This window comes from Remersonia thermophila, chromosome 6 (genome assembly GCF_042764415.1).
Source record: "Remersonia thermophila strain ATCC 22073 chromosome 6, whole genome shotgun sequence".
Taxonomy (NCBI): domain Eukaryota; kingdom Fungi; phylum Ascomycota; class Sordariomycetes; order Sordariales; family Chaetomiaceae; genus Remersonia; species Remersonia thermophila.
The window spans coordinates 1953063-1967954 of record NC_092222.1 but is presented as its reverse complement, the minus strand read 5'-3'; the positions used below and the strand labels follow the sequence as shown (position 1 = coordinate 1967954).

General features: G+C 63.2%; 4 protein-coding genes across 4 annotated transcripts; 2 read left to right on the top strand and 2 right to left on the bottom strand.

The window, feature by feature from the left end:
- Positions 1–173: 173 nt before the first annotated feature.
- VTJ83DRAFT_6716 (uncharacterized protein) lies at positions 174–2831 on the top strand (the record flags this gene model as incomplete). Its single annotated transcript, XM_071013458.1, has 3 exons — positions 174–1993; positions 2342–2669; positions 2754–2831. The coding sequence occupies 3 exons, from the start codon at positions 174–176 to the stop codon at positions 2829–2831; spliced, it is 2226 nt and encodes a 741-aa protein (XP_070864343.1).
- Positions 2832–3167: 336 nt separating this feature from the next.
- On the bottom strand, positions 3168–5153 carry VTJ83DRAFT_6715 (uncharacterized protein; the record flags this gene model as incomplete). Its single annotated transcript, XM_071013457.1, has 3 exons — positions 3168–4168; positions 4266–4727; positions 4889–5153. The coding sequence occupies 3 exons, from the start codon at positions 5151–5153 to the stop codon at positions 3168–3170; spliced, it is 1728 nt and encodes a 575-aa protein (XP_070864342.1).
- A 929-nt stretch (positions 5154–6082) lies between these two features.
- VTJ83DRAFT_6714 (uncharacterized protein) lies at positions 6083–9333 on the bottom strand (the record flags this gene model as incomplete). Its single annotated transcript, XM_071013456.1, has 2 exons — positions 6083–6220; positions 6307–9333. The coding sequence occupies 2 exons, from the start codon at positions 9331–9333 to the stop codon at positions 6083–6085; spliced, it is 3165 nt and encodes a 1054-aa protein (XP_070864341.1).
- A 1466-nt stretch (positions 9334–10799) lies between these two features.
- VTJ83DRAFT_6713 (uncharacterized protein) lies at positions 10800–14267 on the top strand (the record flags this gene model as incomplete). The annotated part of the gene is made up of 3 exons (XM_071013455.1): positions 10800–11109; positions 11213–13409; positions 13502–14267. 3 exons carry the CDS (start codon positions 10800–10802, stop codon positions 14265–14267), a joined length of 3273 nt encoding a protein of 1090 aa, XP_070864340.1.
- Positions 14268–14892: the final 625 nt, after the last annotated feature.

Genomic DNA, 14892 nt, shown 5'->3' with positions numbered 1-14892 from the left:
TTCTCGGTCCCGTATCGGGGACTTTTTATTTCTCCCCCTTCCTTTGGATGACCTGGAGGGTCTCATCTGGGTGCGGCAGACCCCGTCGCTGGACAGCAACCACAGCAACGACATAACCCAACCAACCAGCCTCTCCATCGGAATCATCCTCGCTTGGTTCGGCTCGGCCCGCCATGTCTCCCACGGTGGCCGGCATGGCCACCCCTCTCCTTCCCGCCGAGGCTTCTCCTCCGGCTCGCGTCTCACCGCCTCCCATCCACGGCTCCTCCTTCACCCTTCGCGGCGTCCTCGTCGGCCTCGCCGTCGGCACCGTCATCTGCTTCTCCAACATGTACTTTGGCCTCCAGACCGGCTGGGTCAGCACCATGTCCATGCCCGCCTCGCTCATGGGCTTCGGCATCTTCCGCCTGCTGCGCTCGCACCTCGGCGACCTGCCCTTCTCGCCCGTCGAAAACGTCCTCGTCCAGACCGTCGCGGGGAGCATGGCCATCATGCCCCTCGGCTGCGGCTTCGTCGGCGTCCTGCCGGCCATGAACTACCTGCTCAAGCCCGAGGAGCAGGGGCCCATCCGGCTCGGGCTGCCCGCGCTCATCATCTGGAGCCTCGGCCTGTGCTACTTTGGCGTCGTGTTTGCCGTGCCCCTGCGCCGGCAGGTGCTGATACGGGAGCGGCTGAGGTTCCCGACGGGGTTCAGCACGGCGGTGCTGATCAGCGTGCTGCACGGCAAGGGAAAGGAGACGACGGCGGCGGCGGGCGGCGAGGGAGCCAAGGACCCGGATGGGTTTGCGAGCCTGGTGGCGGCGCAGCCGCCGCCCGACGAGAGCGAAAGCGAAAGCAGCCTCGCCGAGCCCGAGACCAGCAAGCACGCCGAGCCGTGGCGGCAGAACGTGCGGCTGCTGGTCCTGTGCTTCTTCGTGTCCGGGCTGTTCACCCTGGCCACCTACTTCGTGCCCGTGCTGCGCAACCTGCCCGTCTTCGGCTCGGCGGCGGCGACCGCGTGGCTCTGGACCTTCAACCCCAGCCTGGCCTACGTCGGCCAGGGCATCATCATGGGCCCGGCCACCACGCTGCACATGCTGCTCGGCGCCGTCGTCGGCTGGGGCGCGCTTTCGCCCCTGGCCAAGAGCCAGGGCTGGGCTCCCGGGCCCGTCGGGGACTGGGAGAAGGGCAGCAAGGGATGGATCGTCTGGACCTCGCTGGCCATCATGCTCGCCGACGCCATCGTCAGCCTGGGCTACCTGGCCTTCCGGTCGGCGAGCCGCTACGCTCCGCAGCTGAAAGGCCTCCCGGGGTTCGGCTCTCGCCAGGGTCCTTCCGGGTCGCCGTTTCGCCGGCAAACACGCGCCGGATACGTGGCCATCAACGGCGATGCCGACGACGAGGATGGCGCCGACCCGAGGGCCCGTCCCAACGCCAGCGCCAACGCCAACGCCAACGCCGACGCTGCCGCTGACGCGGACTCGGGCTCGGACGCGGACGCGGACGCGGACGCGTACCCCAACCCGCTCCAGGACGAGCGCGACGAAGAAAAGCACGCCCTCGACGCCCCGCCCGACCAGCAGATCCCGTCCCGCCTCGTCACCGTCGGCCTCGTGGTCTCCGTCCTCTTCTGCATCCTCTGCATCCACGTCGTCTTTGGCGACCTGGTCCCCCTCTACGCGACCGTCGCGGCCGTGCTCATGGCGCTCGTGCTGAGCATCATGGGCGTGCGCGCCCTGGGGGAGACGGACCTGAACCCCGTGTCGGGCATCAGCAAGCTCGCGCAGCTCTTCTTCGCGCTCGTCGTGCCGCAGTCGAACCCGTCGAGCGTGCTCATCAACCTCGTGGCCGGCGCCGTCTCGGAGGCCGGCGCGCTCCAGGCCGGCGACATGATGCAGGACCTCAAGACGGGCCACCTGCTCGGGGCCTCGCCCAAGGCGCAGTTTTGGGGCCAGGTCATCGGGGCGACCGCCGGGGCCGTGGCGAGCGCCCTGATTTACGAGCTGTATACCCGGTGAGTCGTGTGCCCCCCCGAATGCCCTTTTTTATTTCCCTCTTTCTCTTTTTCTTTTTTTTTTTTTTTTCCTTTTTTTTCCTTTTCTTCCTTTTTTTTCCCCTTCTTTTCCCTTTTTTCTTTTTCTTTTTTTTTTTCCTTTTTCTCTCTTTTTTCTCTCTTTTTTCTCTCTCTTTTTTTTTTCTCTCTTTTTTTTCTCTCTTTTTTTTTCTCTCTTTTTTTTCTCTTTTTCTCTTGTTTTCTTCTTGTTCTCTCTCTTTTCTTTTCTCTCTTTTTTTTCTCTCTTTTTTTTCTCTCTCTCTTTTCTTGCTTCTTCTCTAACCTGGTGGGACCCTCCCTCCATTCTAGAGTCTACCAAGTCCCGGGCGACCTCTTCCAGGTCCCCACGGGCTACGTCTGGATCTTCACGGCCCGCCTGGTGACGGGCAAGGGCCTGCCGCCCATGGCCAAGGAGTGGGCGCTGGGCGCCGCCGCGCTGTTCGCCTTCACCACGGCGCTGCGCACCCGCACCGCGGGGACCCGCTGGCACGCCCTCATCCCCGGCGGCATCGCCGTCGCCGTGGGCATGTACAACGTCCCGTCCTTTACGCTGGCGCGCGCGCTCGGCGGCCTGCTGGGGTGGTGGTGGCGGAGCGTCCAGGGGTGGAGCGACACGCCGCTCATTGTGCTTGCTTCGGTAGGGGGCTGGCCCTTTCTTTGCATGCCTTTTTTTTTTGCGCGGGAACGAGTGCGTGGCTGACCTGACGTTGCCGTGATCTAGGGGTTTATCTTGGGCGAGGGGTTCTTGAGCATTGTGAATTTGATCATGCAGAGCGCTGGTGTTCCTCATTTGGAGTAAAACGAGCGGATGGGAAGGGGTAAGGTGAAGGGGGGGGCGGCTATGAGAGACTCGCGTTGGGTTACTATGGTATTATGGGGCATGGTTTGGCGTTTTTTTTTCTTTGTTTTGAAGGGGATACCCGAATTCGTAAAGAAGGTGTGTCGTCAGAGAAAGCCACAAGATATCGGAACGCATTCGGGACTTGGTCACGGCAATAGACGGGTGGGTAGTCTCTTTCCAACAGGATCTGTCCTCTCAATATTTTTTAGGGGGGGGGGGGGTATATCTCTCGAATACCCGTAAGGGCCGTTTATGCTTCGTCTGACTTTTTTTTTTCTCTTTTTTCCTCCAAGCCTAGTGCAGCAGCCAGGTCTGGCGCTGCTTCTTGGACCCCTCAGGACCCCAGGTAATGCTGATGTTGAGGCCGCGCGCGTGGCCGTCGGGGATCTCGTAGGTGATCTCGCCCTCCAAGGCCTTGACCTCGCCCGACTTGACCGTCTTGTGCTTGGTCCGGTCGATCAGGCACAGGCCCTGCCTCCAATGCGTCGACTCCCCAAAGGGCCCCGTCGTGAAGGCCACCCTCTCCTTGCCCTGGCCCGCCCACTCCGAGGCCGTCAGGCGGTCCTCGACCTTTTCGTCGCGGCTCTCGGCGAAGAAGCAGTCGAACCACAGCAGGAAGCCGTCCACCTCGTCGCCCTCGGGCAGGTTGTTGATCTCGGAGCGCCACCGGTCGGTAAAGACGAGGTCGTCGACGGTGCACGTGTGCAGGTCGAGCATGCGGAACGCGTGGGCGGCGCCGCAGACGGAGCCGGCGGGCATGACCACCATGCGGGTCTCGTCGCAGATGCCGGCCTGCATGGCGCGGAAGTCGAAGCCGTAGACGTCGCGCCACCACGTGACCGTCTCGTCGACGTAGTCGGCGTCGGCGACGGGGGCGATCCACAGGCTGGTGTGGCTGGGCACGAGCAGGCCGTCGGGCTTGAGGTAGCGGTCGCGGGCGAAGAGCACGCTGGGCAGCATGGCCTCGTAGAGCAGGCAGTAGCCCATCCACTCGCTCACGATGACGTCGAAGCTGTCGACGGGCAGGGTCACGTCCTCGATCCGGCCGCGGACGCACGTGATGACGTGGTCGAGGCCGTTGCGGATCACGTTCTCGCGGGCGCGGTCGAGGATGGCCGAGTTGTCGACGGCCACGACGCGGGCCGCGCCGGCCTTGGCGCAAAAGAGCGACAGGATGCCCGTGCCGCAGCCGATGTCGAGGACCGTCTTGCCCGCGAAGAGGTGGCGGTTGGTGTAGATGAAGTCGCGGTAGGCTTCGGTGCGGATGCGGTCCTTGAGCATGGTTTCGTGGATGTCTTGAGAGAGAGAAAAGGTTGCCCCTGGGGTCAGCATGGGGGGGAAAAGGGTGAAAAAAAAAAAAAAAAAGGAGACGGAAAGGGGATAGATACGGACCGTTATGAGCGTACGACTCAAAGTAATAGGCCGACGCTTCATGCTGGCCTTCCTTGCCAGCATCCCCCGAGCCAGAACCCGTCGTCGTCGTCGCCTTGGACGGCTCGCCGCTCTGTGGCTGGCCACCGTTCAGCTTCCCGCCGGGACCCTCCGCGGGAGAACCCTCGGCCTCCTCGTCCACGCCCCAGCGCTTCTCGAGCGTCTGCTGCACCGCCAGGCGGTAGTTGGTGAACTGCTTGGTCAGCTGCTCGAGCTCGGCCTGGAGCTGGGCGTTCTTTTGCAGCAGCTGGTCCACGCTGGGGGCGTGCTTTTCCTGGCCGCCGGCGCCCGGCTCGGGCAGCTCGTCCAGGCAGAAGATGAAGGCGTCATCGGCCAGCACGGGGATGAGAAGCCCGTCGTCGGCGAGGTGGTCCGCCGTGATGGGCGACGGGAGGGGGGTGCCCTCCTTGGTGTGGCGGCGGACTGGTGGTGGTGGTTAGCGTGAGCCATGTGCGTACTCGTCCCGGCCGATCCGTCTTTTGCAGCATGCCGTCGTCTCCCATCTCGCCGTGAAGGACATACGAGCGAGAGAAAAGAGAACCGGACCAGGGAGAAGAAAGAAGGAAAAGAAAAAAAAAACCCACCCAGGTTGATCAGCTTCACGCACCCATGAAAGTCGAGGCCCAGGCCATCACGAACGGCGACAAAGTCAAACCCGAAGCGGGCCTTGCAGTCGTCGAGCATGGCGGCGGCCGAGGGGAACACGCGGCTCTGGTCAAAGAGCGACACGATCTCGACCTGCTCCACCTCGTCATCTTCTTCTTCCTCGCCCGACTTGGCGAGCCAGCTCTCCTCGTGGTCGGAGGAGGAGGCGGTGGAGGAGACGGAAGGGGGGTAAGCTTCGGCCATTGCACTTTTTTATTATTTAGTTGTTTTTTTGTCTAGCTTGACCTCTTTACTGTGTTTATTCTTTTGTCTCTTCTTTTATTGTTGACTTTGTGGTTTGTAGTGGTGGTTGTTGTTGGTTGTGTTGTGTTGTGATGCTTGATTTTTTTTTTCTTCAGTCCTGTTGTCTTCTCCTCACGGCTTGCTCGGAAAAGCAGGTTGGTCCGGTAGGTAATGAGTGCAACGGGAGGAACTGAGAAATGTAGGAGGGAGGCCCTTCGGATTGCGGATGGAAAAGAAAAAAAAAAAAGCCTGCCGTCTCTTGTTCTGAGAAGTATTTACCCAGAATGTGGGGTACACCAGGTGAACAGGGCGAAGGGATGCAAGAGAGTAACGACGTGACGTGAAAAAAACCCTGGGGACACTGCAGGAGGAATTGGAGTGCGGGAGTGCGGGGGGTGGGATTTTTTTTTTTTTTTTTGGACTCCTCTCCTCTCCTCTCCTCTCCTCTTCTCCCTTGATGGACTGAGAATTACTCCATCCCTCCATGCAGTACCGCAGTACCTAACCCTCACCCTCACGTGTAGAAGGTTACGGTAGGTTCTGTTCTGGGCGGGAGTGAGCGGTAAGAGGCAAAGTCCCCAGACCGGCGTGGCATAAGTCAGGTACATTATGCGGACTGCAGAATACGTACATTGCTATTGTACCTACAATAATAGGGCCAGATTCTGTAGGTATGGAAAACCTAGGTACCTACCCAGGTAAGGTATATAGCAACGGTATATACTGAATGAATATAGTGTCTTGTCTTGCGTCTACGCCCGCTCGCTCTGATGCAAAATGATGATGATAATGATGATGATGACCTGCCAGCCTTTTCAAGACCAAACAGCAGTATGCCCTCCTCCTCCCCCTTCTTCTTCTCCTCTTCCGAAAGGTAGGACGCTACGTCTCTATTTCTTCTTCTCTCCCTTTTCTTCCTCCCCCCCTTCCTCCTCCTCGTCGTCATCGTCATCGTCGTCGTCTTCATCCTCGTCCTCCTCGTCCTCCTCGCCATCCGACACCTCCTGTCCCAGTTCCTTGAGACGTTGCTACAAGAAAAAAACCCCACGTCAGCCAACCAGCCATCACAAGACGCGACGGAGAGCGTCGGCATCGGAGGAAACAAAAAGCTCACCTTGTACTTGGTCACCTTCTCCTCCAGGTCCCCAAACAGCTCGAGCAAATCATCCAGCTCGCTCTGCGCGCTCTTCCTCTCCTCCTCCTTCTCCTCGACCAGCTTCCTGGCCTTCTTCACCTCCGCCTCCTTCTCCTCGGCCGTCTTCCTCGCCTTCTTGAGCTCCTCCTCGGCCGCCTTCTTGGCCCGGCTCAGCGCCTCCTCGGCCCGCTCGGCCCTCTCGCTCTCCTCAATCACCCGCACCTCGGCCTCCCGCGCCCGCTGCTCGGCCGCCTTGGCCTCGCCGTCCCGCTCCCGCAGCCGCCTCTCCGCCTCGGCCGCCTTCTCCTCCGCCTGGGCGACGGCCGCCCCCAGCTCCGCCGCCCGCGCCTCGGCGGCCCCGCGCGCCTTGCCCGCCTTCATGAGGTCCACCTCGAGCCGGCTCACCGTCGCCTTGAGGTCCGCGAGGTCCGCGTCCGCCCGCCGCCGCGCCCGCTCCGCCTCGTGCTCGGCCTGCCGCGCCGCCGCCGCCGCCTGCGCCTGGAGCTCGGCCTCGCGCGCCTGGAGCCGCGCCGCCGCTGCCGCCGCCTCGCGCTCCTGCTCGCGCTGCAGCGCCTCGTTGACGGTGCGCAGCCGCGCCGCCTCGGCCCGGGCGCGCTGGTGCTCCTGCTGCTCGCCCGCCAGCTGGCGCGACAGCTCCGCCTTGGCCGCCTCCGAGGCCTCGAGGGCGGCGTCGCGCGCCGACAGCTGCTGCCGGAGGGCCGCCGCCGCCGCGTCGAGGCGGGCCGCGTCGCCGGCGGCGGCGTCGCGCGACGCCTGGTGGGCGGCCTGCTCCTCGGCGAGCTGCGCGCCGAGCTGCGCGAGCTGCGCGCGGGCCTGCTCGAGGGCCGAGGCCTGGGCGGCGAGCTCGGCGCGCAGGTCGTCGACGAGCTGGCGCGAGACGCCCCGCTGCACGCCGTTGGTGATGACCGAGGTCTCCGTGTCCGGGTCGCGGTCGATGGCGCGCAGGATGCGGCTGTAGTGGTCCTTGAAGAAGTCGACAAAGGCGTCGTCGAGGAAGACGTCGGGAAGCTTGGGGTCCGGGCCCGCGGCGGCGTCGAGCTTTTGCGGGAGCACCTCGTGGTCGCGCATCAGGGGGTGCGAGCGCAGCCGCGAGAGCTTGTCGACGTAGCGGTCGCGGCCCATGCGCGACAGGATCATCTCGCGGACCTTGGCCCGGGGCACGGGCGAGTCCTTGGTCGAAAACTCGTACACGACGCCGGCCAGCATGGCGCTCAGGCCCTGCACCAGCACGTCGCCGTTGGGGTTCTCGATGGCGGCCTGGATGAGCCCCTGCAGGTTGGTGAACTCGCCCAGGAAGTCGTTGACGCCGTCGGGCTCCTCAAACAGCCAGCACAGGAGCAGCATCAGGTACCCAACGCTGACGCGCGCGTCGACGGAGCGGGCCACGCCGGCGAGGAGGTGGGCCGTCATGGTCTGGATGCTCGTCACCACCTCCTCGCCGCTCGCCTCGTCGCCCTCGGTCACGCTCATGGCCAGCGCCTTGGCCGCCGGGTTGTCGTGCACCAGGTGCAGCACGAGCACGGCCGCGAACCAGTGCCGGTAGGGATCCGCCACCAGGGCGTCGGGCGTCGGCTGCAGCAGGATGGTGAGCACGTTGGTCAGCTCGTCGGCGTGCGCCTTGTGCGTGCGCACGGCGTGCTCGAGAAAGTGCCGCCGGATCTCGGCGTGCTGGTAAAAGTAGGCCTTGAGGCACGTGCAGCCGGCCATGCGCAGATCAAAGGCCGGCAGCGCGTTGACGGCCAGGACGAGGTCCAGCAGCCCGTCGATGACGTAGACCTTGACGAGGCCGTTCTCCTGCGGGCCCGGGCCGCCGCCGGCGGCGGCGGCGGCGGCGGGAGCAGGGGCCAGCGGCGATGGCACCTGGAACCCGGCGAACCGCGCCTGCACGGCGGCGTTGCCCCGGATCATGTCGGCGCACGCGAGCAGCGCCTCGGACCGGATCGGCAGGTCGGCCACGGGCGAGAAGGCGATCTGCAGGGTGCTCTCGAGGACGGGGCTCCCGGGGACGCGGGCGCCGCGGCCCTTGGCCCCCGCCCCCGGGACGAGGTCGCCGGCGAAGGCCTCCTGGTTCAGGGGCGTGCCGCTGGCCCCCGGGACGAGCAGCAGCCGGATGACGGCCAGCATGGCAAAGACGTTGCGGTTGCGCTGGGCCTCGACCCAAGGCGCCACGTCCTGGCCGTCGTCGTCGTCGTCGGGCCCGCGGTAGGCGTCGCGGAGGAGGCGGCTGATGTCGGCGACGTGGCCCATGTCGCGGAACATGGTCTGGTTCAAGGGGTTGAGGCGGAGCAGGTTGGCCAGCAGGATCAGGCAGTCCTCGACGACGCGGGCGCCGCCGGCCAGGCCGCCCTCGTTGCGGATGATGTCAAAGACGGGCGAGAAGCCCTTCTCGAGGGTGACGAGGTTCTGGATGACGTTGGAGGTCGGGGTCAGGTCGGTGAGCAGGCTGAGGGCCTCGTCGCGGACCGCCTCGCGAGGCTCCTCGAGGGCGGCGACGAGGCGCGAGATGCCGTCGCTCGTGTTGACGATGCACTCCTCGGTGCGCTCGGTGCGGGCGGCCAGGATGGCCGAGAGCAGCTGCAGCGAGTAGAGGCGCGAGTAAAAGTCGGTGCGGTCGCGGGCCAGGAAGCCGAGCAGCAGGGCAATGTTTTCGTGGCGCTGGGTGAACTCGTCGGCGACCCACAGGGCGATCTCCTCGGAGGCCTCGGGGCTGTCCGGGTCCGGGTTGAAGAGCATGAGCAGGGTCTCGAGGGCGACCTTGACCGTGTCGACGTCCTCGCCATCGCGGCTGAGGCTGCCGATGAGGCTGCGCAGGGCGCCCGAGGCGACCGAGGCGGGATACTGCTTGGCGAAGCTGCGAAGGCCCAGGATGGCGGCGCGGCGGTCCTCGAGGAGGGTGGCGGTGCCCAGGCGGCCGCTGAGGATGGGGATGGTGTCGCTCACCGACTGCTTGGCCGGCGGGGTCGTGATGCTCGAGAAGACGGACATGGTGGCGGCGGCGGCGGCGGTGGTAGGGGGAGATGTCGGCAGGCGGTGGGCCGTAGGTTAGGAGCTGCCATGGAGGAGAAGCATTGGCTCCTTTGTTGTTGCTTTTGTTTGTCGTTCAGCCAAGCAACGACCTGAGCCGCGGGCGTGCTAAGGGGGGCGGGCGGGGGCGGGGGAGGTGGTGTCAACAGGAGGTAGACTCGGTAGGTGTTCTGTCTCGGAGTTCTTGTTGAACGTGCCGTCGTTAGCTTTTGAGCTGTTGCCCATTGGCTTCGAGACGATGCCACAAAAATCCATCCACCATACATGCCTCGAATGCTATACACCTCCTAGAGAAAGCCTGCGTCGTATGTCACCTGTTGTGCATCTGCATATGCATCGGCATCAGACCTCGTCGTCGTGGTCGTAGTCGTAGTGGTGGCCGTGGTGGTGGTGGTGGTGGTCGTCGTCGTCGTTGTTGTCGTCGTTGTCGTGGGTGGTTTGAGACCAAGACAAAAGACGCTGCCCCTCGACGGTTGGACGGTGGACGGTGGACGGTGGACGGTGGACGGTGGGACAGTGGACAAGTGTAACAAGCGATCCAGCAATCAACGGACAGAGAGCATCACTAAAAAAGAAGTGGGGGGGCCCCCGGAGCTGCAAACCGAGGTGGAGCTCAAGTTCAGTTCCCTGGCTGCCGGTGGGTCACGTCCAAAAGAAAGTGGGTTCCATGGAACCAGGGTCGGTCAGGATCCAGCTTGAGCTTCCACGGTCTTGGCATACGTACGTTTGGTATTGCAAGGCGTAACGTTACCGGATCCCCAATACTGTGCGCACACGCGAGCTGGATGGATGACAACCGTTTGTTGGTTAGTTACCTTACACCGTACCCAGCACAGCGTGTGGTGTGGGCTGATAACGATAAGCCTTGACTTGGGACCCACTTGGCACGCATCTCTGCACGCGCGGCAGCGAATGGCGAACCGATTTTGGCTTTTTCGACTCGAGGTGTCGCCTTTGTCGCAGAGAGAGAACCTTCTTGCCTGCATCGTCGGCTTTTCCATCTCTTCTTTTTCATTTCATCCCCAAACACCACCCGCCACCACCACCATCACCCCTTTTCTTCTGCCGCCATCAGGCCTCGCTCTCACAGGGTCGCTGATAGTAGGTCTCGCCCAGAGAGCGCGGCTCCTCGTGATACGTGCCGGCCGGCTCAGGGAAAATCCGTTTTCTTCTCTCGACGCAAACAGGTCGGCCCGTTCAGCATTGCAAGCGATCCAAGTCTCCCGTCTCCAGCCTCGAACCCCAAGCTGAAAGAAGGAAAAAAAAAATAAAGACACGATTGTTCAACCCAAGATACCGTCAGCCCCGGCAGCTCCATGTGCATCCACATCGCGTCGCCTCCAATATCTTCTTCCTCCTGCTCATCAGCGTCGCTCACCATCGTTGCCTCCGGTTAACGCGTCCTCCGACGCGATCCCGTTTGCAGCATGGGCATTCCCGCCGCCTTCCGCTGGCTCTCCAGCAAGTATCCCAAAATCATATCGCCCGTCATCGAGGAAAATCCCATCGTCCTCGAGGATGGCACCGTCGTCCCCGTCGACACCACCCAGCCGAACCCCAACGGCGAGGAGTTTGACAATCTCTACCTCGACATGAACGGCATCGTCCACCCTTGCTCCCATCCCGAGGACCGCCCGGCGCCCAAGGACGAGGAGGAGATGATGATCGAGGTGTTCAAGTACACCGACCGCGTCGTCAACATGGTGCGGCCCCGCAAGCTGCTCATGATTGCCGTTGGTAGGCTACCTCCTTTTCCTCTCTTGTCTACCACAGTCTTTTCGTTGCCGTGGATGGGCCCGCGTAAGTCTTGCTAACCTCTTTTTTTTACTCCCGTCAACAGATGGCGTCGCCCCCCGTGCCAAGATGAACCAGCAGCGCTCCCGTCGGTTCCGCGCCGCCCAGGAAGCCAAGGAAAAGGAGCTGGAGAAGCAGCAGTTCCTCAAGATCCTCCAAAAGGAAAAGGGCAGCACGGTCCAGGTGGAGGCCCTCGAGACGGTGGTCAAAAAGGCCTTCGATTCCAACTCCATCACCCCGGGCACCCCCTTCATGGACATCTTGGCCGCGAGCCTGCGCTACTGGTGTGCCTACAAGCTCAACACGGACCCCGCCTGGGCCGAGATGAAGGTCATCATCTCGGACGCCACCGTCCCCGGCGAGGGCGAGCACAAGATCATGAACTTCATCCGCTCCCAGCGCAACTCGCCCGAGCACGACCCCAACACGCGCCACGTCATCTACGGCCTCGACGCCGACCTCATCATGCTGGGCCTCGCCACCCACGAGCCCCACTTCCGCGTCCTCCGCGAGGACGTCTTCTTCCAGGAGAGCAAGGTCCGCATGTGCAAGCTCTGTGGCCAAAAGGGCCACGACGAGCGCAACTGCCGGGGCGAGGTCAAGGAGAAGAGCGGAGACCACGACGAGAAAGACCACGCCCTGCCCCTCAAGCCCTTCATCTGGCTCCACGTCTCGGTCCTGCGCGAGTACCTGGCCGTCGAGCTGCACGTCCCCGACCTGCCTTTCCGCTGGGACCTCGAGCGCGCCATCGACGACTGGGTCTTCATGTGCTTCTTTGTGGGGAACGACTTCTTGCCGCACCTGCCCGCCCTCGAAATCCGAGAGAACGGCATCGACACCCTCACGGCCATCTGGAAAGATAACCTTCCTGTCATGGGCGGCTACATGACCAAGGACGGCCACGTGGACCTCGAGCGCGCCCAGTACATCCTCAGCGGCCTCGCCAAGCAGGAGGATGCCATCTTCCGCCGGCGGAGGGAGGTGGAGGAGCGCCGAGAGGCCAGCTTCAAGAGGCGCAAGCTCCAACAACAACAGCAACAAAACGGCCGAGGCGGCGGCGGCGCCCAAGACTCTCCGCTCGGCGGCAGGGGGCGCCGGAAAGCGGCGCCCGAGGCCAACGGTCCGCCCCCGGGCATGAACCTGTTTGCCGTCACGAGCATCCCCAAGCCGCCCGGCGCCATCACCCACGACATGGTCATGAAGGGCCGCGCTTCGGTGGACCAGGCCAACCTGGCCAACAAGAGCGCCGCCAGCGTGCTCAAGAGCCAGATTCAGAGCATGATGGCGCACAAGAACAAGGACAAGGACAAGGCCGACGACGAGAAAAAGAAGGAGGACGAAGCCGCTGCCGCCGCCGATGCCGATGACGCCGCTGCCAAGACGCCGCCGTCGGCCCTGGGGAAGCGCAAGGCGGAGCTCATCGAAGACGACGCGGCCAGCACGGGCGCCAGCTCGGACGCCGAGACGCCGGCCGGGTCGGGCGACGAGGGCCCCTCCGACACGGTCCGGCTCTGGGAGGAAGGCTACGCCGACCGGTACTACGAGCAAAAGTTCAAGGTGGACCCCCAGGACATCGAGTTCCGGCACAAGGTGGCGCGGGCCTACGTCGAGGGCCTCGCCTGGGTGCTCATGTACTACTTCCAGGGCTGCCCGTCGTGGGAGTGGTTCTATCCGTACCACTACGCGCCCTTCGCGGCCGACTTTGTCGACCTCGGCAAGATGACCATCGCCTTCGAAAAGGGCAGGATATCGCGCCCCTTTGAGCAGCTCATGAGCGTGCTGCCCGCGGCGTCGCGGCACGCCATCCCCGAGGTGTTTCACGACCTCATGACGCACGAGGACAGCCCCATTCTCGACTTTTACCCGGAGGAGTTCGAGATTGACCTCAACGGCAAGAAGATGGCGTGGCAGGGCGTGGCGCTGCTGCCCTTCATCGAGATGCCGCGGCTGCTGGAGGCCATGAAGACGCGGGAGCATCTGCTGAGCCCCGAGGACCAGGCGCGCAACGAGCCGGGCAAGGACGTGCTCCTCATCTCGGACGCGCACCCGGGCCTGTACGACGACATCACGGCCCACTTTTACTCCAAGAAGCAGGGCGTGCCCAAGTTCAAGCTGAACCCCAAGCGGAGCGGCGGGCTGGCGGGCACCGTGGAGAAGATGGAGGGTTACGTGCCTCACGGGTCGCTGGTGTATCCCTTGGAAAGGAACATCATGCCGGATGTGGACTATGACCGGTCCCTCAGGTATGCTTTTTTTGGTTTTCTCTTCCCACCCTCTACAGCTCGTGTCGGTTCCCTTTCCGCATGACATGATGATGCTAACCCGGGTTCGCTAGCGTGACGTACCACATGCCCACCAGCTCCCACACGCACAAGTCGATGCTCCTCCGCGGCGTCAAGCTTCCTCCCCCGGCCCTCAACCACAGCGACATCGAGACGGTCCGACACAAGAGCCGCAACAGCGGCCGCAGCTACGGCGGTGCGCCTCTGCGCAACCACGGCGGCGGTCGAGGCGGCGACAGGATCAACTACGCCAGCGGCCCGCCTCGTCCGCCCCCCGGAGGAGGAGGAGGAGGAGGAGGACGTGGCGGGTACGGCCCCCCGGATCGCGGATACGGCAACGGCTACGGGTATGGCGGCGGCGGCGGCGGCGGCGGCGGCGGCTACGGAAACCCCCCCGGGTACGGCGGACAGCATTACACGCCGTCGTCCTTGTCGTGGCAGCCTCCGCCGCCGCCCGGGTATCCTGGGTTTGGCGTGGGTGCGCCACCGCCCCCGCCGCCGGCTCACCTCACGGGAGGTAGCTACGGTGGGAGCTATGGAAGCCATGGATATGGTGGTGGTGGTGGTGGCGGCGGCGGTGGTGGATATCAGCAGCAACACGGCCAGGGGTATCGGGACCACTATGGGCCACCGTCGGGTCCGCCGCCGCCGAGGGGAGGTGGAGGATATCAGGGGTATGGAGGACAGCAACAGCAAGGCGGGGGGTATCGCCCACCGCCGGGACCGCGGCATCCCTCGGGGCGGGATGACAGGCAGAATGGACGGAGGGACGACTATGCTAGAGGAGGCGGAGGGGGCGCGTATGCGAGGAGGTATTGAGAGGAGTCAAGGTTGGATATATATACCTAGGCATCTATGGGTGGGAGCGAATCAAGTCTGGCCGGCGGGGTGCCCTGTGATGGATGAACGATGACCGATCCTGGCCGATGACCGAAGAGATGAGTGAATCATGCTCGTGTTTTTTCCGTAGGAACTTTGTCTACCTCTTTTCCTACACCCGGCCTCGATGGAGCAACGGCCTCGTCGCCGCATGCTCGGGAGACAGCACAAAATCAGAACAGAAAAAATTAAGGGACGAAAAGGTCAAAAAAAAAAAAAAAACCAAGGAAATCCAAGACTGCCCGCTAGGGTTGCTTCCCGTTTTTTGTCTTTTTTTTTCGCTTTGACAAAAGCCACACAAACTATGACGAGAGCTACCTGACCTACCTACCGAGTACCAGGTACCCAAGGTGGGTAAGGTCAGGTGGTAGGTACCTAGCATAGGCGGTGTGTCGATGTTCCAGCATGTTTTTGTGGCCGTGATGATGCAGGTGGGCGGGTGGGTGAGGTGGTTGCTATGAGGCTCCCGTCGTGGCATAGGTAGGTGGTAGGTGGTAGGTAGGTAGGTAGGTAGGTAGGTGTGCATTCAAGCTGCATGGTGCCCACTCGGTAGGTACCTATAGTA